General features: G+C 41.1%; 2 protein-coding genes and 1 long non-coding RNA gene across 4 annotated transcripts in view; 1 reads left to right on the forward strand and 2 right to left on the reverse strand.

Annotated features, from left to right (window-relative positions):
• CCDC88C (coiled-coil and HOOK domain protein 88C) overlaps positions 1-3665 on the reverse strand; it is an 86632-nt gene extending 82967 nt beyond the window's left edge. For both annotated transcript variants that reach the window (XM_031593092.2, XM_031593091.2), the window contains exons 1-2: positions 3449-3665; positions 3234-3334 (exon numbers count right to left, since the gene is read on the reverse strand). In XM_031593092.2, the coding sequence (XP_031448952.2) occupies positions 3234-3334; positions 3449-3508 (161 nt within the window). In that variant the 5' untranslated portion in view covers positions 3509-3665. The remainder of the gene's footprint in view (positions 1-3233; positions 3335-3448) is intronic.
• A 1308-nt stretch (positions 3666-4973) lies between these two features.
• LOC149917899 (uncharacterized) lies at positions 4974-9688 on the forward strand. Its single transcript, XR_016467036.1, has 3 exons — positions 4974-5667; positions 6775-6882; positions 7759-9688. It is a non-coding gene; the product is annotated as an uncharacterized LOC149917899 (long non-coding RNA).
• A 1347-nt stretch (positions 9689-11035) lies between these two features.
• PPP4R3A (protein phosphatase 4 regulatory subunit 3A) overlaps positions 11036-21727 on the reverse strand; it is a 39055-nt gene continuing 28363 nt past the window's right edge. The window contains exons 6-15 of the mRNA XM_031593088.2: positions 21595-21711; positions 20968-21084; positions 19901-20032; positions 19707-19809; positions 18474-18632; positions 16962-17131; positions 15794-15936; positions 14400-14590; positions 13684-13910; positions 11036-12450 (exon numbers count right to left, since the gene is read on the reverse strand). Of these exons, the coding sequence (XP_031448948.1) occupies positions 12337-12450; positions 13684-13910; positions 14400-14590; positions 15794-15936; positions 16962-17131; positions 18474-18632; positions 19707-19809; positions 19901-20032; positions 20968-21084; positions 21595-21711 (1473 nt within the window). The 3' untranslated portion in view covers positions 11036-12336. The remainder of the gene's footprint in view (positions 12451-13683; positions 13911-14399; positions 14591-15793; positions 15937-16961; positions 17132-18473; positions 18633-19706; positions 19810-19900; positions 20033-20967; positions 21085-21594; positions 21712-21727) is intronic.

Here is a 21727-nt window from a genome sequence, read left to right on the forward strand (position 1 = left end):
AAACCAAATGCTGTCATGTGCCTCTTCTGTTGGATTTATCTGCTGAAGCACCACAACTCAGAACCAAGCAATCCTAGATAACCTTTTCAAAAGGGGTTTCACTCCTTCAGGGGCTAAAAAAGCAGTACAGCAGAACCTGACAGCTTGGAGGATGGGGTAAGGCACAGCCCCATTGTCACCCGCTGCAGGCAGCAGTGGGGTTCTGACAGGCAGGAGGCACAGCAGAAGTCCCCCATCTCTCTGGTGATGCAGCCATCTCGCTGATACAAACCCAGTTGAGGAACTGGGATTTTTGCCTGTTCGAGTTGGCAGAGAGAATCTGGGCAAAACCCAATCTACTACACCCAAAACCAGATAGTGCTAGAAGCAGTGCAGCCCACTGGGCACCTCACAGAATCACAGAATCACCAGGGTTGGAAGGGACCTCAAGGATCATGAATCTCCAACCCCCCTGCCACATGCAGGGCCACCAACCATTCCACCTAATGCTAGACCAGACTGCCCAGGGCCCCATCCCATCTGGCTTTGAACACCTCCAGGGACGGGGCATCCACAACCTCTCTGGGCAGCCTGTTCCAGCACCTCACCACTCTCTCCGTAAAGAATTTCCCCCTGACGTCCAACCTATATCTCCCTTCCCTCAGCTTAAAACCATTTCCCCTTGTCCTGCTGTCTCAAAGAGCTCCAGCCTTCTTCTCACTCAGCAGTCTCACCTCAACAGGTCTACCTGGATTTCTGCAGAGACACCAGACTTTCCACGCTAAACTCCAACACCAACTGGCTGCAGAATAGAAGCATTTTAGTTTTAATAAAGAAATTAAGAATAATTCTGCTTTTACAACCTTCATCAAAACAAATCTGTTGCTCTGCAGCAAAGTGCTGCAACACACTGGTGTCTGGATGTCAAGTCACATACACGTCTATGTAAGTTGTGCTCTAATAAGCAGGCAAACAGAGAATAAAATCTGAAAAACTAAAAAGTGAACTAACACATGTAAGACGACAGCTATCCACAACAGGAATCCTTCTCTTTACTCTACTTCTACCTTTCAGGTAAGGTTTACTTACGGCACGCTGAGTTTTATCACATGTCGCCAAAGGCTCTCATTAATTACATTTCAGTGGAAAGAAATCTCAATCCAAGCACCAAAATCATCCTTGAGGCCCAAAGCTTGCAGAACTGATGAGAGCAGGCATTTTTAAAAGACATTTATTTTTCTATTCTGAAAGCTTTGAAGCAGAAACACCTCTTGAAAGGCACTCTCAATTTATAGGCAAGTGGTAATTGCACTGCAATTTCTAAAGGTTAAGTCTGAAAAAGCGAAGGTCACAGATGGCACCTCACTCACTCAGGATACATAAACACAATTGTGATTTTTCCTCAGTCAAACAGCTCCAGGCTCTCGGTACAAATGTCTTAGTTTCAAGCTCCTGAGCCATCATCAGAAATGCTGCCAAGGCTGCACAAAAAGGGAAAGTTATTGTGAATAATGGGACAGTTCCCTACTGCACGCTGCTTGGGCTTCCCCCAGGAACACTGCCTGTGACACTGCTGGCAGAGATGGTTTTTGGAAGAAAAACTTATTTTCCTGACTGCTTAAGGCAAGTAAACATGCCAGGGTATTTCTCACCAACATATAACATCCAAAAAAATGCCAAATGGTCTCACTGTGCTGTCAGCCTATACACCTGAACTCCTTATTTCAATGGGATCTCACTGTTCTCTCCCTGTCCCCACAGCAACATTAAGTTGCTCCACAGACCTGAACAATTTTACCTCTCCTTATATATATTTCAATAGCCAATTACAAAATACTTAAGCTCCTTTATTGTATACATCAACTGATAAAGTACTTCTCAAATATATCACTCACTCAAGAATGTTACAGTCATTCAGCAGCCACATAACTTCAGTAACCAGAACTGGGAGTGGCCGAGCATTAAGTTCATTTTCATTGTTTTGAAATAATTAATTCTTTCATGCATTAGATAACTGTGATAGTCGTTAGTTAAACCTGCAGCCAACTCACAATTGCCAGAGCTCCTTGAGAGTTTGGGTGGTTATCTCCACGCCAAACACAACCATCATAGAACAAAACTGAGTTCCCCGCATTTTGGAAAAGGTACAAGCCTGGATTTGAACTCTCATACTCAAGGCTCTAATTTGCACAGACAGCTCTTTTAGAAGTGTAATTATTCTTTAGAAGATGCCATTTCCAACATTTTCTCTTTACAACCAACACCGCACTGTTTTATGCCACTACTGCACTACCCCCAAGTAGGATGGCTGATCTAGATTCTCATCTGAACCACAAGCCTTCACCTTCCAGTGAAGTTCCAGTGCAGGATTTCCATCGCTAGCAAACCTGAAGCCAAAGTACAGCCTGGGTTACCTCTGCACTGGGAACACCACAGATAACAAAGCTGCCAGCTGGGGCGGATGGGTTCTCAGACTGCTGGGGGTTGTTTGTTTCTTTTTTCAGCTTATTTTCAAAAGATAATTACTTTTAAAGATGAGAATACAAACTCCCACAAGCATTTGAGCTTGGCCCAGCTTTACCAAACAGTGGGCGGACTTCAGCCGACTCCACTCTGAACAGAGCAGAGCACCAGAACTGGGAGCTTCTGAACACCTCCTCCCATGCAGGCCAGGCAGAGCTTCTCCCTTTGAGCCCTTTCGTGGGAGCGTTCGGGAACACTTGAAAGCAATCACAGAGATGATATAAAACCAGACAGGGTCTGCCTGCAGCAGACGAGCGGCAAGAAAGGATACGGTTTAAAACGTGTAAGTTTTAACAGCAATTTACTCCAACGATAGAAGTTGTTTTCCACCTTGCTCTTTGAACACGCTCGTAACTTTGCTCAGGCCTTTGTCTCTGTAGCACTGCCTAAATTAAACGTCACCAGAAGTTTTCCTTCTGCCAAAATACGCACAGAGCCCTCAGCAGCACGAAGACATATTTCAGATGCAACCGTCACAGCAAAGCTTCACTCGCTAAAGTACTTTCATTTCCTTAATTATAACGCAACACGGCTCCCCCGAAGCACACGAACAGCCAGAAAAGAGCTAACTGTTTTTAGAAAGGCACCGAACCACAACGCGTCCGAGCAGACTACAAAACCGGATCGGTTCGAGTCTTCCTTTGTGTTCGGGAGTTCCCAGCCGCCGAAGCGCTGCTCCCAGCCCGCAGGGACCCCCCGCCCCACAGCCGCCCGGCCCCCGCCCCACTCACATCTGCAGCATGATCCTGTTGAGCAGGACGCCGTCCGCCAGCTCCATGTACATGCCGAGCTTGTCCTCGCCGCCGCCCCCCAGCGCTCCGAAGGTTTTCACCTGCCGGGGAACGAAGGGCGGAGACGCGTTGCGGGGGCTGGAGCGTCCCCCAACCCCGCGGCAGGTGGGAGCCCGGCTCCCCGCGCCCCGAGCCGGGGACCCCGCGGCACTCACCCAGGTCACCAGGGGGCTCTGCAGGAAGAGCTCCAGCAGCTCGGAGATGGTCACGTCCATGTCGCCGGGGCAGGGCGGGCGGCGCGGCGGCGGGGCGGCTCACTCGGCAGACAAAGGCGCCGAGCCCATGGCCCCGCTGCCCGGCAGCTGCCGCCTACAGCGGCGACCCCGCGCGGCCCATCGTCCTCCGGCCCAAGGGGCCGGACCGGCGCCGCTCCGCCTCCCCCCGAGCCGGCACCGGGCCGCCGCCCGCCGCCGAGAGGGGCCGCCCGGGCACGGGACCGCCGGGGTCAGCGAGCCGCGCCGTGGGAAGCGGAGCGGCCGCCCGCGGGGCGACCCTCTCGAGGGGGAGCGGCGGCACGGAGCCCTCAGCGGTACCGCTCCGGAACGCACGCGGCGCACCAGCGCCGCTCGGCTCAGCCCGCCCCGTCGCGCCCCACTCCGGCCGCCGCGCTACCTGTGGCGGGGCGCGCCCTCGCGCCGGCAATTAGAGCCGGGCCGCGGCCGCTCCGTGACGGGCGGCGCTCCCGGCCAATGGCCGCCGCCGAGCGGCCAGCGCGGACCAATGGGACGGCCGCAAGGGCGGGAGGGGGCGAGACGGCGCGGGGCCGCGGGGCGCTGCTCGGCCTCGGGCGCTGCCGCCTCGGTCCCGGCGCGCCGTGCTCCTGCCGCGCACCTGCGCGTTTCGGGGCTCGACGCCGCCACGCGGCTCCAACGCCTCTGCTGCTGCTTCGCTTTCGACGGGAAGCGGCCCCAGCCCGGCCCTGCGGGCACGTGGCTTCGCTCCGCAGCACTGCCCCGGGGCGGGAGAGCGCTGCGCAGACACCGCTTGTGTTGGGTTAGTTGGAAAAAAGCCAGCAATGTGTTGTGCTCCTGCAGTCACAGCAGATCTACTCATTGTAGGCAGCTGCGTACGTTGAACCGCTGCTGTTGAGGAACTTGGGTGCACGCAGTTTAGCAGAGCTGGCGTGGATCCGCCTGCCCGAGCCCTCGTGGTCCCGCAGGTCATCGCCACGAGGCCGGCACGGAGCGCAGTGACCCCACCCGGGTACGGAGAGGAGGAACATCCAGTGTTCCTCAGCGCCCGGGTTAGGCGGGCACTGTAATTTAACCGCTGCAGCCCTGCGATCTCCCGTCTCGTGAACGTATTTCATTAAATAAATTGTAAGGCTGTTGCTGTGGCGCTCACAGCAGAGGATGAACCGAAAGGGTTTAATACATGAAAAACGCACGATCCTCTCTCGGGAAGTCAGAATACAAATATTCGCTTTCCCACTCCTCACAGCCTGCATCTGACCCGTTTGCAGGAGCGCTCTGCAAACTCCTACGCCCAGCAGCGCTCACACCGTCAGTCGCGCCCCGCGGAGCCGAGCACGAGGCCGCGCACCCACATCCCCGCTCCCCGCCCGGCTCAGCCCGACCGCCCGGCGCGGCTCCGGCCCCCCCCGCCGGCCGCCGCGGGTGCTGCAGGCGGAGCCGCTGTAGCGGAAGCCGCGTTGCCGAGGCGCCCCTCACAGCGCTCGGCTCGATGGCCGCAGAAAGGAGCCGCCGGGCCCGCGCCCCCGCGGGCGCTGCTGGAGCTGGCTGCCAGCGTCGGGGTTGGGCGCCCGCAGCCATCCCCTAGCAACACGGCGGCCGCCAACAAAGCCCCGCTCGGCGCCCCGCCGCCGCCGCCGAGGGCTGGGAGGAAAGGATGGCAGGGATGCGGGGCGGGAGCCGCGCTCGTGGTGAGCAGGCGAGGGCTGCTTTCTCCTCCCGCTCCTGGGCCTGTCGTTAAGCAGCGTTCTTGTAAATAGGCCCGTGTTTGTCCAGCAACCGGGCGGCACGGTTTGTTGACGTAGGCTCTGGAGCTGCGAACGACGGACGCCGACAGAAAGGGCAGGAGATGGCTGCAGCCCCTGCAGCGCCTGATCCCAAAGTGCTGTCATCCGCAGTGTTCGTGCGGTTTGGAATAAGCTGGTAGGGAAACTTAGAGAAACCGGAATGAAAATAAAAACAAACAAAGCTGTGCGTAACCAGAACAAAATAAGAGCGCTGCTCCGAAAGTAATGCTTCCTATGTTGTTATGTTGCCCTGCAACATCAGAAGCAGATGTTGGCAGTGGAGGAGGAACCTTCCCACCAATATTCCGTTCCATTTTGTTGCCGTCTGACAGATGGCAGCAGAGGGACACTCTGACAAGCACAAGCAAATACTTCACAAGCAGCTTTGGGAAGCAGGTAGGTTGGCTAGAGCTGAGAAGTAAACTCACGTGCAAGGAATGCTTTAAGGAAGAAAGGTTAGCAAAGCCCAAGGGCAGGTAGATGACAGCAGGACTGGGTGCACCATCTGAGATCCTACCAGGAGAGGGAACAGCACTGAGAAATTTGTGCCATGCAAACAAAGCCATTCCCTACTACAAAATCAGTGTGAATTAGATATTTTAATCAGGAAAAGTAAACATATTTAAGGACTGGAGTTCAGCTCCTAGAGGCTCCAGTCCAGCCAATCACTGCTGTAAGGCACCTCACTCTGCAGGGAGGAAGTCTGATTTTTGGATGTCCAAATAGAGTCTGTTTTATTCACCAAACTGACTGAGAGTTCTGCTGTCTGAAGTGAGAGAGCTGTGGTCATTCTCACCTTGCAGTGCAGAACATCTGTATGGGCTTGATGACAACCAAAATCTCATACCACTGCCTGTCTGATGCACCACACATCTCTCTACTTGGTTTCAAAGGAACGTGTGCTCTAAAGGTGAAATAGTGCCTCTTTCTTCAGAGAGAGCTAATAGTGAGCCATATAAACACATTTACATCTTCCTTGTTTCTGACTACAGGTAATGGGTTCAACATTTATTTCCATGTTGAGGATAAGCCCATACATGCTAATACATTTAGATGGCTTCACAGCTGTGCTCCGTTGTTGGTTTTAACCAGCAGTGATTTCTTAAATAAGAATCACAGCTTTCAGCTCTTTGGGCTAATCTGCAAACCCTCTGTGGCAGCAGCAGAGAAAGTTCCTTTGGCTTGAGGGGAACTGGGGAGGCTGGCAGGAGCTGTGGAAGGAAAGAAACTTGTGTCAAGGTAAGATGATCTAACGTAACAGTTTTCAGATACGTTAAAGTGGAAGCAGATTGGAAATATTAAGTTTCCTCCACATGTTCTCTGTTGTTAGCAGAGACTTTCATGGATCAGTTCATTAGGAGCTGCTTCCACTTATCCCCATGTCTCCTGAGTGGAGAGATGAAACACACATTCCTGATCACAGCTTCCTTCAGGGATCCTTATTTACTCAGCATCAGTACAATGACAGAGCAAACACACCTAACATGTTCCTGACTTTACCAGGAGGTAGAAGACTGTCCTGCACCCTCTGATGTAGCAGCATCAATCTCCCACCTGAATGCTACCAGGAGGCCACTCTACATCAGCAGGTTTAAAATAAGCTTCACTAAGGTATGCATAGATTAAAACCAAATCTCTAAAACTTCAGTCAATAAAACATACACCTGAAATGTAAGAGAAAGGACTAAGCTCACCTTAGATCTCATGAGCATAGCAGAAGGGCTCCAGGATGCACATACTTCCAGAAGCAACACTAGCAGAGATGAACTCACTACTGAGTGCTTCTGAGCTCCTTTAGGTGGGCAGAGCGATACGACATCTTTGTACATGTCATTTAGAGTTGTTTTCAAGCGGAGTACCAAAATTCACATTATTCAGCCCAGATCACCCCAAGTCTGTATGTAAAGAGATTCACAGTTTGTGAGCATAATTCCACCTTAATGCCAAATAATTTCCAGGTCTGAACCCAAATCAGAGTTGTTTGCATAGAGCCGTTTCAGAAAAATCCTGTGAATGACCAACACACCTGTGGGAGGTGTCACAGCACATGGTGACATAGCTCTGAAAGCACTGCACATCAGCAGCTGCTGCAGTCATTTCCCAGTAGCACTCAACATGCATGTTTTTCATAGTGCCCACTGGATTGTATTTTTTTCACATTATTCATAAGTGCTCTTGTGGCATGCAGAAGACTGCATGTCCCCTCTCATTTTTAAAAACTATTTTTCTCAGCAGTCAGCGTCATTTCACCTTTGAAAAGTTTTATTAATTTCAATGTATATATTAAAAAAAAAAAAAAAAGCTCCAGTAAGTATGACTGCAGATAGAGGGATCTCAAATCAAGACACAAAGTCACCGGATAGCTAGCCAGCCACCTACAAAAACATAGCAAGTTAGGTCTTTCTTGCATAACTAACAGACCTTATGTTGTGGCTTTGGTTAAAGTAAAGGCACCACAAATGGTTTAAATATCTTGCTGTTCTGCAGCACATCCACATGCCCTGCCTCCTGTCTGGACTGAAGCACAACCTGAACTACTTCTGGATTCCAGAAAGAGAAAGCAGCAAGAACAGATGCAGAACATTCATGTAGATAACTTACCTTTAAAAACTTCAGTTGTTGATAACTTCTTACTCAGTTTTACATTTACCTTGTGGGTAAGTTGAAGCAGAAACCCATCTGTTCTCCTGCTTTCACATCTGACCTCAAGCCAGTGGACCTGTGGAACTACTCTAGCATAGACAACACTGCTCCAGGATGCCTCTGCAGCTGTGAAATGGTGATAAAAGGAGGGCTGGATGTCCGTGGTCACTTTACTGACGTTAAGAAACATAATTTAGCAAGGGAACCAAAGTAACTTCTGTTGGGTGGAAAGGAATCTAAATTCCTGATGGAACTGCAGGAGCAGTATAACTCTTATTGGCCAATTCTCTAACTAAAGTTTCTGAAATCTGTGGAGTTTGCAGAAACACAAGGCAGCAATTGTTTAGGCAGTTTAACCCTTGGTCTGTTAAAAGGATTGGACCAACACGACAATCAATTCCAGATGAACATGACCTCTCCTCTAGGTGGCCTGTGGGAGACAAACAGGCTGATGTTGGCTACCAGGTGGGTATAATACAGACAGGTATGTTTTATAGGCAACTGACTGCGAGACATTCCAGCTCTCCGATCCTTCCACTCTTATGATATAGGAGATCTGTCTTCTGGCACTGGGCACTGTTACCTAAGAATAGCTCTTGTCTGTGTACAGTAGCAGAAAATCTAGAAATCTTGGAATTACTTCCATTAGTATAAAGGTATGCTGCATTGGGGGACCAGGTACTCTGTATTTGAAATTCATGAGAGAAACTTCTGCAGCCTCAAGGGAAGTATCTGGTACAACAAACTTAGAGGAAGAAGCTGAAACAGAATATCTCCGTGACTCAGCATGACTCAATTAGATCACCATTAGAAAAAAATTAATGGAAGAACCATATTGGAACAGCATCTACCCCAGGAACACAGCAAGCTGGATCCACAAGCAGTGAACTCTGCCGGAAGTCATTCAAGTGGCCATGGCAAGTAGGTTTGTCCACAGGTGTTTCTGCTAGAGAACTGAAGGCACTGGAAAGCTTTGTGGTCAGTAGTCATTCATTTTGTAGGGACATGGCCTTCAAGGTGAAGATGCTGAGAACACCTTTTGTCTGGTACCCTGGTAAACCTAGGCTCAAAGCTGGGAAGCATACCTGAGAGCAATTGGCACCAAGTCTCAGACACAGAAGAGACACTGTTCCGTCTTCAGTCTAGGACAGCTAAGGAAGGAATGAAAGAGCACAAGGGAGGCCTGTTGCCAAGTGTAGCTGTCAGGAAGTGGCATAAAAATCATCTTTACAAATACATCCGATCAAGTCTCCAGGTTCAAGTACTATGTCATGTACAATATAAATGTAAATGTGTATATACTTGAAGTTATATAGCAGTCCTTATTGTTCAGGGACACACAAACACAAACCTCCAAAATATTAAGTACATGTGAGTTTCTGGTTACCTTACAAAAGACACACATTCTTAACTATTTCTATTTCATACAATTCTTTTTGAGAAGCTGTTGAGTATACTATTCCTTCCTCTCCATCTAATTTGTGTTTAAAGTACCTAATGATTTATCCTGCAAAATAAATGTAAAATACTCCATATAATACTTTGGGTTTATCCTGTAAACCATACCATAGTTACAGTTAAAATGCAATTAAGATGACTGAGCCACTTTTAATACAACATACACAAGGCTTTCCTGCAATGTGGGCAAATGGTATTAAGAATAAAAAGCACTTACCGAGGAAGGGAGAGAAAGAGGGAGAGTTCTAGAATGAAACCTAGTCTCATAACAACATTTTTCATCCCCCCCTAACTCATATCCACTTTTTTTTTTTTTTTTTTTATGCCCATTGTTTCTTCCATTCCCATTATTTCCTGAAATATCTCTAGATTTTTATAAATAAAAAAGTGAAAGTCACAGAACAGGGGCATACCCACTGCTGCCCCCAGCTCACTCACTTCCCAACTACTTACATCTTCCATGAGTGTAGTAGGCATGACTTACATGAGTATCACGTAAGTGTAGACACATCCTGCCAGGCTGCAAGCACCAGGTAAGTAACTGGAACAACTAACTATCCAACTATGAATTAGACAGATATGCAGCTATGTATTTTACCAATACTTTAGAGCTTCATAAAAATAAAATGTTCAGAAATACTTCTGTTATTCTTTTGACTATGACCAGTAATTTACCAACAGTACTTCTACTAAATAAAGTGATTGAAGTCCAAAATCCAAGATCCCTATAAATACTATGAAAGTGCTTTACATATTAAGAGACTGCAGCATCATACAACACAAGATGAAGCACTGAAAAGCTGAAGGAACATTAAAAAAAAACCAACAAAATCAGTTCCTTTATCACTACTACTCATAAGAACAACTTCCTGGGCCTAGAAGACGTGAAGATGACTATATGGACAGAAATGTAGAGCATAATGCTCAAGTGAAGTCTAACAAATTGGGAAGGATTAAAATTCAGACTAATTAGAAAAACCTGCAAATTCCAGATTTCCCTGTTACTATTTCTGCTATGACACCAAAGTTGCAAAAATGATGTTTCAGACAGATTTAATATTAAGACATCACAGGCACCCTTAAACTGCAGCAGATTGTACTTAGTCTTTTAATGACCTATTTTGCTGAGAACTGCCCTGTCACATTCCAAACTCACTGCAAAAACTTGACCTGTGGGTGTCATTAATACGAACTTTCTGAGGAAAAGATGGCTAATTATTTTTCCCTAATGCATACTCCATTTAAATCTGAAATTACTAACATACATTAATAAAGTTTGAGCAGAAGAGCCTTGGCATTTGTAGTTAGCACAGACTCTTCCATGCAACACTCAATTTTCAAGAACAAATTGCTAACCTGAGATTCTGAGTGTTGTCAACTATTATCCAAGCTTTGGACTTTGGTTTCTCTTCTATTTGTACCTGATACATTAATGCCTGTAACATCCTGATTTTTGCAACACTGGTGCTTTGATTGTTGAAAAGTTTGCTGGGAAACTGAATAAGCTCTCATTTATGGAAGCACTGCCATCCAATCAAAGCCATCTGTAAAAACGATAAGCACAAACACTTAGCTTCAATTACTAATTAATATAATTTAGATTTTGGAATAAGGGGAAAAAATGTACTCACTGAGTTAGATCCAAAGTTTAATTGCTGTATTTTAATCAAGTATTATAATAAATTTCAAAAGATGGTATCCTTGTAAAGCATTTATTTTGCAACCATCTTTGATTTACTAAAACTGGTATTCCAAAGGAAGTCAGAAGATTAAAAAAAACAAAAAAACAAAACAAAAAACCACTAATGCCATTTTCCTTCAGCTTTAATTCTTCTTTTTTTTATTTTTGTTAAGTCAAATAAGTCATTAAATTGGTATTCCTAAATCATCCATTTTCCATTTTGATGAGTTAGTCTACCATCATTGTTACGAAATTTCAAAGTCTCTTTGGAATACTAATTTCATGTTTATAGGTATCTATTTTTTTACTCCATCCCATTTTCCCTGAATTTTTTTGCAAGATGTAAAATTTAATATAAAATATTTAGTCACAAAATAGTATTGCTTTTATGCACACTGTGGTAAGATTAAGGATTTTTTTTTTTCCCAATAAAAACTATACCATCTTCCGTAAAATCCTAAACATATGTGATGCAGAACAAAATTACACAGGGTGAAATAGGTACCAGCACAACAGTGAGATTATATTACATCAAAAAATTTTAATGGTCCCAAATATATACTCAACAACTAAGCATACACTCAGGGGGTCAAAAAAATTATGACACAAAAGTGACCACATCTAGAATTCCACTCAATCTTTAATCAGAAAGGGACAAACAAATCCCCCACCTCAAAAAAAAAAAAAAAAAAAAAAAAAAAAAAAAAATCTGCAGTTTAAAGGGCAAAGGGAACAGATTTAAAAAAAAAAAAAAAAGAGGAAACTTTATATTCAGCCCTCCCCCACAGAGGTTTTTAAAACCTGTTGTAGCTTGACTAAAATGTTCAGAATGTACGCAAAGGCAGGTCTCTTTTATACAAAGAAACTGCTGGCATTCTTAACTAGCGAAGAATTATGGCAAAAACTGCCTTTTCTTCAGAAGTCTCATGTATGGTCCAAGAAAGCATATTCTGATTGTAGCAACTGACCAGCCAATCCAGAGTTCCACTAACAAAACTCCTGCCCTGTTGGCTTTTTTGTTTTTGTTTTCCATTTCCTTCCCTGAGAAAAGGGCAACACGTGGTCCAAGCTGGAGAGCTCAAAGGCGTAAGTCTTTCCCCTAAACGAAGTATTTCCCCTTCTTCTGCTCCTTTCAATTGGCACTTGATTGGCAGAAATCCATTTGTATAGGTTGGTCTGTGTTACACACAGTAATTCACAAAAGATTGCTGCTTTGTTGTGGGTTTGTTTTCTATGGAAAAAATATCCTTCCCCCAAATGGTAACGTTCTTCAGCAGTTGCCATTATGATGACTCAAGCTTTGCTTTCTTTGACAAAGGTAAAGTTTCCTCCTTATCTTCATCTTCATCATCCTCTTCATCATCATCAGGATAATCTACAAGCCCAACGAGGCCTCCCTAAAAGACAGACATAACTACTTTAATTAAGAAAATATTTCTAATAGAAAATGATTTTTGCACAACATATTGTCATAAGGACACTGACTCATCATGTTTTGGATAAAATCAAGTAGAACAAAAAGTATGAATGAAGATTATATTATCTGAAAAATATTTAAACGATCCAAATGAATCCAAAATGGGGTTTTAACTATCCCAGTGGATAGAGATACAACAGAAAGAAAATTCAAAAATTTACTTTGGTTTGCTAAATATACACCACAGCTCAGTCTGTAAAAGTGCAAATTTCTTCCACCAAGCATAGCTGACTGCAGCAACAAGCAATCTGGAAGCACTACAGAAATAAATACAGAACACCCTTCAGTTTGAATTTCCAATTGGGACATTTTTATAGCACAGCCCGTCTTCATAAAAGCTAGTTTAAATGTTCAGTAATTAAATTTAAATTCTCTTGTACTGCAAATAACCACAAATCCAGGATTAGGCAGTTCTAAACCCACAAGGAAGTGCCACCGTCTTCAAAAATTGTAACTACTATATGTCACAGTTTCTGAAGCTTAACAAGACCTTCAGTATGATGACAGTTGCTGGTTCTTTACTTAAGGATCATGTTATTTACACAGATGATGGGCATTAAAACTGAAAATTTCGACCATCTGTACCAAAACACACACATTTAATTGTGCATCTATTAAACTGCACACATTTTGTACCATCACGTGTAGTGTAACACTGAACATGCGAGAGGATCAAATAATTACTGCAAAACTTAATTTCAATGTTTCTAGTTTGTGAATGAAGTACCTTTATAAACAATACATGTTAGACTGAAAAAAAAAGAAATTCATGTTTGAATTTATTAACGTTTTTTCAGTGCACTGCATATTCAGTGTAACCTGAACATTTTTTGTTCTATCACCACTGAAAATTTGAAGCTAATACTGTATGTATATATTCCATATGTAAAGACTGCATTCCACACTTAAAGCATTATACCATATGAGAAGCATGGTATAAAAACTACGTGAGAGTTTGGGTATAAATAGAGCTTACTTTTTTCTTTTCATATATACCAGATCTGGAAAATGCTAAACATTAGACAAAAAGCATGCACAAACCACACAATCTATCACTGCTTAGCATGTCAAAATTTCCACCAACTTCAGAAACTTGCTAAAGAAAATTCCAAGTCTACAACAATGAAGTCAGACTATTTCTGTTGAAAATTACCTTAGTTGTAATAGCTGCCATCTGAGATGTGCTTTTAGAAACAGACCCTGGAGACCCAGGGGATCCTGGAGATCCGGGAGAACCTGGGGATCCAGGCAGATTACTTGCAGATGACTGACTGGTAAGATTAGATTTTGTCCCGCTGGAAAAGGAAAGTTTGAAACTTGGGCTCTGACGACCTGAAAGGTTAGTTTTCAGAAGAACTTCCTTTTCTTCGCTCTCTTTTACTGCAGAGAAAACATGAAAACAAAAACCAATACAACATTATTGAACAAAACATTTAATGACAAATCATTTTACTGTGCCTTATGCACAACTTGATAAGAAGAGCGATAATAGTTTTTCTTCTTACTACTATACTACATCTAGCTGCCGTTGTCACTGGCCAGGAACGAACACTTACTTATTCTACCAACAACATCACAAGGAACATGGAAAATCTTGAATAACAAACCTGAATTGAACTTGGGAAAACCTGTCTATCAGCCAAGATCATCATTTAGATGCTTTAAGAAATAAACACTCTTTGCATCATTTTGCTTTTACAGATAATAAAACTTATTTTGAAGTGGTTGTTCAACAGCTCAGTGTCACAATTTCTAAATCTGTAACCTTCATAAAAAAAAAAAATAAATAAAAAGCTAAACTGCAGTATGACTGCAGAATACAAATTACGTTTTCTGTTTAGGCCCTACAGCATTCTTCTCATCACTTACATTTTTTCCTCTCCATGAATTTACTTATAGGGTCCATAATATCTTCGTCATTTTTAGTTTTGTCAGAAGGGGGCACCACTGCCTCTCCATCTTCCATATCATCTTCATCAGTATTGAACCACATTTCCTCTTCATCCTCCAGTGTTCTTGCATCCCTCCTGTATCTGTGGTTTCTCAAAATGGAGCGCATGCTGCAGAACAGTAAGTTTTAAAAACGTTGATTCAACAATCAGCTCATATTAATAATAAAACTTCTAGTTGACATTTACATGGACATTTTATGGATGCAAATACTGCAGTCAGTATCTTTAATACAGCAAATCATTTGCAAATGTGCAACTTTATTTGTATTTTCAATGCAAATAACATTAAAAACATTTCTTCTGAAGCATTAAATAAAGTACGGCTCTGGTAGCAGCACGTTCAGACTAACTGTACAAAATTCTGTAGTTTACTAACAGCACAATTAGATGTTATTTCAAATCAGTGTCTCTTAGATGTTGCATTCAGGCTTGTAGTAATTTCCAGTGGTAAATAAAAGGTTATAAAAAGAAGTTTAGAAACTATAGACATTTTTCTCATTGTATTTAATATAACCCATCAGTATTTAAGGTCAAATATATTTAAAAAAATAGGTATGTTAAAAAGACAGTCATCCCTTCCAGCTGCATCCACCATTTTTGTTTGATACCAATATTTTCTATTTTTAAGGGCCTTGGATATAGAATGTTACTTTTACCTCTCCTTTTGATTATTTATTCTTAAGTGTTGGCCTATTTTTGCTCCAACATCCTTTTCCCTAGGAGAGGTAGCAGAATGCTAAAACTATTTAAAAAAAATAAATCTAATTTTGAATAAGTAGTTTGCCAATGTTATAAACTGGATCTATAAGATGTACAGCATTTTAAACTGCATTTATATTAAAATTTTGCTCCTACTCAAAACTATTACTTAAGTGGCAGTTTTCCAAATGCTTTTGTGGCACTCATTAATGTCAATTTTGGCCTCCTTGCTGATTTGAATTTTTACTTCTGTTTATTTCATTTAGGACATGGACTGTGACAAGCCTTGCAAAGCCACATATAAGATGTAGGAATAAGATAAAAGCTGAACGTGGCTATGGCATAAATATATATTTATTGAAGCTGAAATGGATGAACAGCATTATCTCTTCCCAGAAAGGAAAGGGAGGGAATGTGACTTTCTTCAGCAAATATGTTACCTTTAAGTTGATCAAGAGTTTGAAGCAAAAGGTCTGGAAATCACACTATTAATCAATTAAATTCACCAACAGATGAGACACAATCAAGCTGAAATTATTTACTCTTCCTGCTATCACAGAAAAATCCATCATTATTCCCAAAACAGAATTTATAGTAAAATAATTTAGTTACCTATCAAGTTTTGGATTATCTTGTCTTTCCCTTTGCTGCTCAAATCGTAGTTTCAGTCCTTTGAATGTCTGCACATAATCTACATCTTCCAGTGCTTTCCAATAATTTTCAATCACGTGAGCCGTTAAAGATTTTATATCTTCCTATAGAATGGAACAAACATAAAGTGACTTATTTTGCTTCAAGTGAATTTATTTCTTAAAGTAATATAAAAAGCGATGGAGACATTATTTTTTAAATATGCAATAGAAAACATAATTAATAGCTTATGCAAAAATGACCTTATGTGAAAACCACTCTATAGATATAGTTAATAATTTAGAGCTTCAAAGATACGATTAGGTGTAAGAGTTCTTCTTAGAACTCTTTAAGAATATGTGCTTCAAAACACATGAACCAAATCTAAAACTCCAGTAGAAAATGATTCCAAAACCAGCTCTGGTAAGTATGTCCCACTGCAAATTTTAAGTATTTGTATATTGATAGATTAACTATTATCTATTGTAATTACTAAATTCAACAAACAAACAAACACATATGCTTACAATATTTAGCTCTCCTACTGTTCCTTTCCTGCAATTAAACAACTTAGGCAAAAACAAATGTTTGTTATTTATTTAGGATGAGAACAAGGAAGATACTTTTCATGAGAAGCAAGCATCAGGCTTTTTAATTTGTGGCCACACCGTGCCAGTCCAGCTCCTCTACAAAAAACCTGCTAACTTTGTTTGCTATTTCAATTGAACGCTGTGCTTTCTTTACTCAAGAGGGTGGTGAGGTGTTGGCAGAGGCTGCCCTGAGAAACTGCGGGTGCCCCAGCCCTGAATGCATTTAAGGCCAGGTTGGATGGGTCCTGATCTGGTGGGTGGCAATCCTGCCCACAACAGCAGTTGGAACTAAATGAATGTCCCTTCCAGCCTCAGCCATTCTATGATTCTGTAAATACACTGAGTACCAAGTGAATTTAATTTTCACATCATCATACCATCTGAACATAAGAAAGAATAAATACGTTAACACTGAAAACACTAAAGACAGCTCATTTAGTCATCATTCAGTTGTCATGTGGGCATATCACACCATAGCATGACAGCATAATATATGGCACAAACAAAAAGTCTGCTTGAGCTAGAAGGTGAAGCAAACAGTAATTATCTTCAGCACTCACCACTCTGATAAACTCAAACATCTCTATTATGGCAGAGTTCATCAAATTGTAACGGGAACCATTATTCAGAAATGCTTTGACCACGGGTTCAAACAAAAAACTTTTCATTATGTAGCGGTTGTAGAATTCATCCTTTAGTCCAATTATTTTTCTCTTGAAACGAAGGGCACCTGAAATGGAAATGTTATTAAAATCTATGCAATGCATTTAGAAGTATGTGTGTATATATATATATATATATATATATACACCCAGAAAATACTTAGTTACAGTTAGGAAAATTTGCAATGTCAACATTTATAACAGGAATATTATAACATTAAGAGGAATGTTATAATATTAACAGGAATATAATACTATTTATATTATGAGGATCAGGAAACACATTCAGATATTCTCTGCTTAGTCTTGACCATGCTGCTGAACATCTCCTGTCTGTTTTATCATAAAGAAATCCTCCACTGTGATTCTGCAGGACAAACCACCTCTGTTCATTGAAGAAATAAAATATTACTGTTTAACTATGTCACTACTAACACAGAAGTATGGTTTTGATTTTTGGAATGTCTTACGGTAAAGGTAAAATATTTTCTCAATGAAAATAGAAGATGTGGGAAATTTGCTTATCCTGGCTATTATTCAGATATAAGTTTGATTGCATTTAAGTAAGTCCTGTTCAGTTAACACACAAACTATCTAATTTTAAAATTGGTAAAAGACATTGTCACACAAATAATAAAGCATACTTAATTGACATTCATCGTAAAGCTTCTGAAATTCTAAAGCATGGACAAGTACCTGAATACCCATGCATACATACAAGTAAAAGCATCATCCTGCTATAAGGCAGTACACATTCTGATTAGCAACCAGGTGTAGCTGAAACAAAATAATTGAAAGGCTTCAAATCAAAAATTTGGGGCTACTCCTCAAATTTTGATTTGAAGGGCTCAGGTGATTCTGTTACGCACTGAAAAGGTACTTCTCAACATATGGTACTCTCAAACAAAAACAAAAAAAAATAACATCAACCATGTGCACAATTGAATAACTGAATCTTGGAAAATCTCTCTCTTATGTCACACAACTTTGCTATTACTGTGCTGAACACAGTCAGGAATCTACTAGCACGTGAAGAGCAGTACTGAACATACTGTTTAAAGCAGCTATATAACTGTATCTTTAACTAAGTATCTCTGTTTATTTCTACTCAAAATCCAGCAAAACTCAACAGCTCTCTTAGGATAATTGGAGATTTGATAATGATTTCAGATCATTACATTAAGATTTAGCAAAATCCTTGTGCTTTTTAGGAAAGACCTCTATAAATACAGAATTATTTACAAATTCTGATATTTGCAAATCTGTGTAAGAAACACAGAGGAAAACAGCAGAATTTCTATGCTCAGTACAAACTGTCTCATCTGTGAAAAGTTTTCTTCCAGAAGAACGAAGATTCACAGCAATTCATATTCACAAAATACTAGTTTATTCTTCAATATTTGAACTTACACAAAGCCAAGAAAGCATGCTTTGAGGCCATGAGAACAAGCACCCTTCGCAGGATATCTTTGTTGATGATGTAGTTCTTTATGTGGTAAGTATGATGTTCTACGCAGAAAGTTAGCAATTCCAGTATTAATGCCAAGAGTTGGGCTGTCTGAAAATCATCTATAACAAAAGCAAAACAAAACCAATTATGTAGGATGTTACCTTCAGAAATTTACTTCAAATATCCAACACAGTCTGGCAAACATCTAAAAGTTCCTGCATTTTCCCACAGATGCCTTAGGGAATAGGATGGAAGGTATATTTAGTCTTTAAAATAGAAAGTGAACTAGCCTGTAATGGACTGGGTATTTTCTATTTGTACAGCTCTGGCAGGAAACCCTCTTTAAAGTAGGTTGGAAGAAAAAGAGCCTCTTTTAACATTTCTAGGACACAGCCACAATAGTGTATTAAAAAAGTAACTCACATTCTGTTTTTAAATAGAAACAATAAATTAAACACATTAGATTCAATCATTTTTAAAAGGCAGTACTACTTTTTAGGAATATTGCTAGATTACTGACCACTGTAGAACACAAGCATTTTAAGTAGTAAAAAATCTCACTTCAAAACCATCTGGAGGCAAGCTAAGATCCAACAGATCAATTAAACTAATTCCTTGGAAATTTATACAGTTAATTAAGAAGTTCAGAGAACATGTCTTTTTAATTTATGTACATTCTTTCACATTCATTTTGGATGTGCTTTAATATTAAAAAAACATTACTGCTGCGAGCAGCCAGCAAGAACAGTCACTTTATTACTCTCATGATTGTCTTACTATGATGTAGAACCAACATTCTTACTTTCTGCAAAGTACTGTGGCACAAATGTTCTCTGCAGCACTTTTGGACCCTCTCTGATAATCTCTGACTTCAAAAAAACATTGACACCTTTTCAAGTCTACGTCACAGAACAGTCTCATGAGTCACTCAAAATAATACAGATGTTTAAATATTTTGCTGAAGCTTAAGCAAGTGCAGTTCACTTATTAAACAGGATTCTTTGCTGAATTTTATACTTACAAATTATTCAAATGAATAGTTAATGTGCAAATCTAATACTTTAAATGATATATCAGAGTCTTAGGTACTTATAAGACAAAATATATCCTTTGACATTTACTCTGTTCTAAACATCAAGCATCTGTCTAAATTCAACAGCCGTTGATGTACCCAACATCCAGAGCAACATTACCTTTGCTAGGCTTGTCCTCTGTAGTATTGGCCAATAAGGGGGCTGTCAGAACATGCATACAGTGTTTGTAGAAGAAACCCAAGAACTCTGTCTTTTCTGTTTTCTACAGGATTAAAATAAAATAAAATAAAAAATTATGTATGTAACATACCAACAACATCCAACTGCAATTTTATTTGAAGGTATTTACTTACATTGGCAGTGGCAAGCATATTTTCTGGATCAACTAAGGTACGAAGCAAACCCATTAGTAGCACTGCCCCTCCAAGTTCTGGATCTGTGTCACAAATCATGTGTTCTATTATGAGGTTAATGAGTAGTATATCCTGACAGGAAAAAGAAACAAAAACAAATCTAAAAATCAGTTCTAATGCTTCTCCCCACCAAAAAGAAAAGCCCTAGGAGAAACAAGTTAACTTTGTATTCCAGTGACACATTTTGGGCAGTTGTTCCATAGCAAGAAGGCAAGCAGTGAAGAATCTTTCAAAGCAACTAAAAATGATTTTGAAGTTAAGAATCTTTAGAATTCACTCTGAAGGGAAGCTCCAAAAATAACAAAGTAGGACAGATAATTAACAGTCTGAAAATTCAACTGATTTTTGGAAGTGTTTTCAGAGTTCACAAGTTTAAATCTTAATACATACTACTGTTCTATTTCCACAAACATACAACTCTAAATTTTGCTGTGCTATGAAACTTGATGAAATAATTTTCACCTCAAAACAATTCCTTCATGCACTCGCAGAAAACCAGAACAACATGTAAGAACAGAAAATAGTATTTATATTTATCAAACTATACAAAAGTTGTTCAGTCTCTGCTGTCCCTCACAAGAGAGGACAGTCATCCAACACAAGTGGCTGGAACCAACACCCATATTTCTGGCATCCTGGCTGCACTTCAGCACTTAAAGTCCCAGCTACCCCATTTTTTCTCTTCCAGTACATAAGGAACAGCATGAGTAGCATCCTGTCCTCTGCCATGCTTTTGGTTGATTTAAGAAAATGTTCACTATCTCCTCTGTAGAAAGGCAGAATAACACTTTTCTCCACTGAAAACCACTTTGAACTACCTTTTTTTACTACTAGCTGTGTGCTAGCATTTTGTATTAATCAGTCACCAAGGATCTCCAGGAAACATAAACAAACCTCTGCACAAAAATGTCCTGAAACATTTGTTTTAACCAGTTACCAAGGATCTCCAGGAAATGTAAACCTCAATAAAAAACAGAAGCACGCGTTTACGGCGACCCTCTACTTACATCATCATTCTGCTGAGCTTCCTGCATGACAAACTCTCGTACCATGGATGGGTTGTATTCAACTAAATATGAGAATATATCTGTGGCTGCACTTCGTACTTGTGCATCATCCATACCCTGGAAGATCAGATATAATCATTTTTTCCTTAAAATAAAGGTTTCAGAAGAATGAAAATCAGAAACCATATAGCTTTTATTTATTATTCACAAGATGTCATACCTAACTATTATTAAAACTGTTTGCTAAAACTGAACTGACACTAATCTTTTTCTTGTATATTTGATAGCTACTGGGTAAAATACATTTTATGGTTTCATTGACCTTTGGTCTACTTCCCTACTTTCTTTCTTTCTTATACACCAAGGAGCACATGAAGATGAGAATGTGAATGGAAAAAAAATACAAAAATATAAGAATGCTTAGGGCACTTATCAATGTCATATTGTAACTGGTTTCAAAGTTTTAAAAAATAATTACAAGGTGCTGAATTTCAAGCTGAGACAAGATAAATGAAGCAAATGCTTCAGAAAACCACATGACTGGAGTTTGTCATACTTATTTAAAAAACAACAACAACTCTGGAGATAGAAGAAGTTGTTACCACAAAGAAAACTGAGCTGACTTACCAGTATGACTTCTAGTGCTGGCAGTATGCCCATATTTGATAAGGTTTTGAAAAACGCATCTCTGTTTTGGGGTTGCAGTGTTTGAGAGAATGCACAAAACTCTTTCAGAAAATTTACCTGAAACATAACAGCA

The sequence above is a fragment of the Phasianus colchicus genome, chromosome 5 (genome assembly GCF_987193195.1).
Source record: "Phasianus colchicus chromosome 5, bPhaCol1.hap1.1, whole genome shotgun sequence".
Taxonomy (NCBI): Eukaryota; Metazoa; Chordata; class Aves; order Galliformes; family Phasianidae; genus Phasianus; species Phasianus colchicus.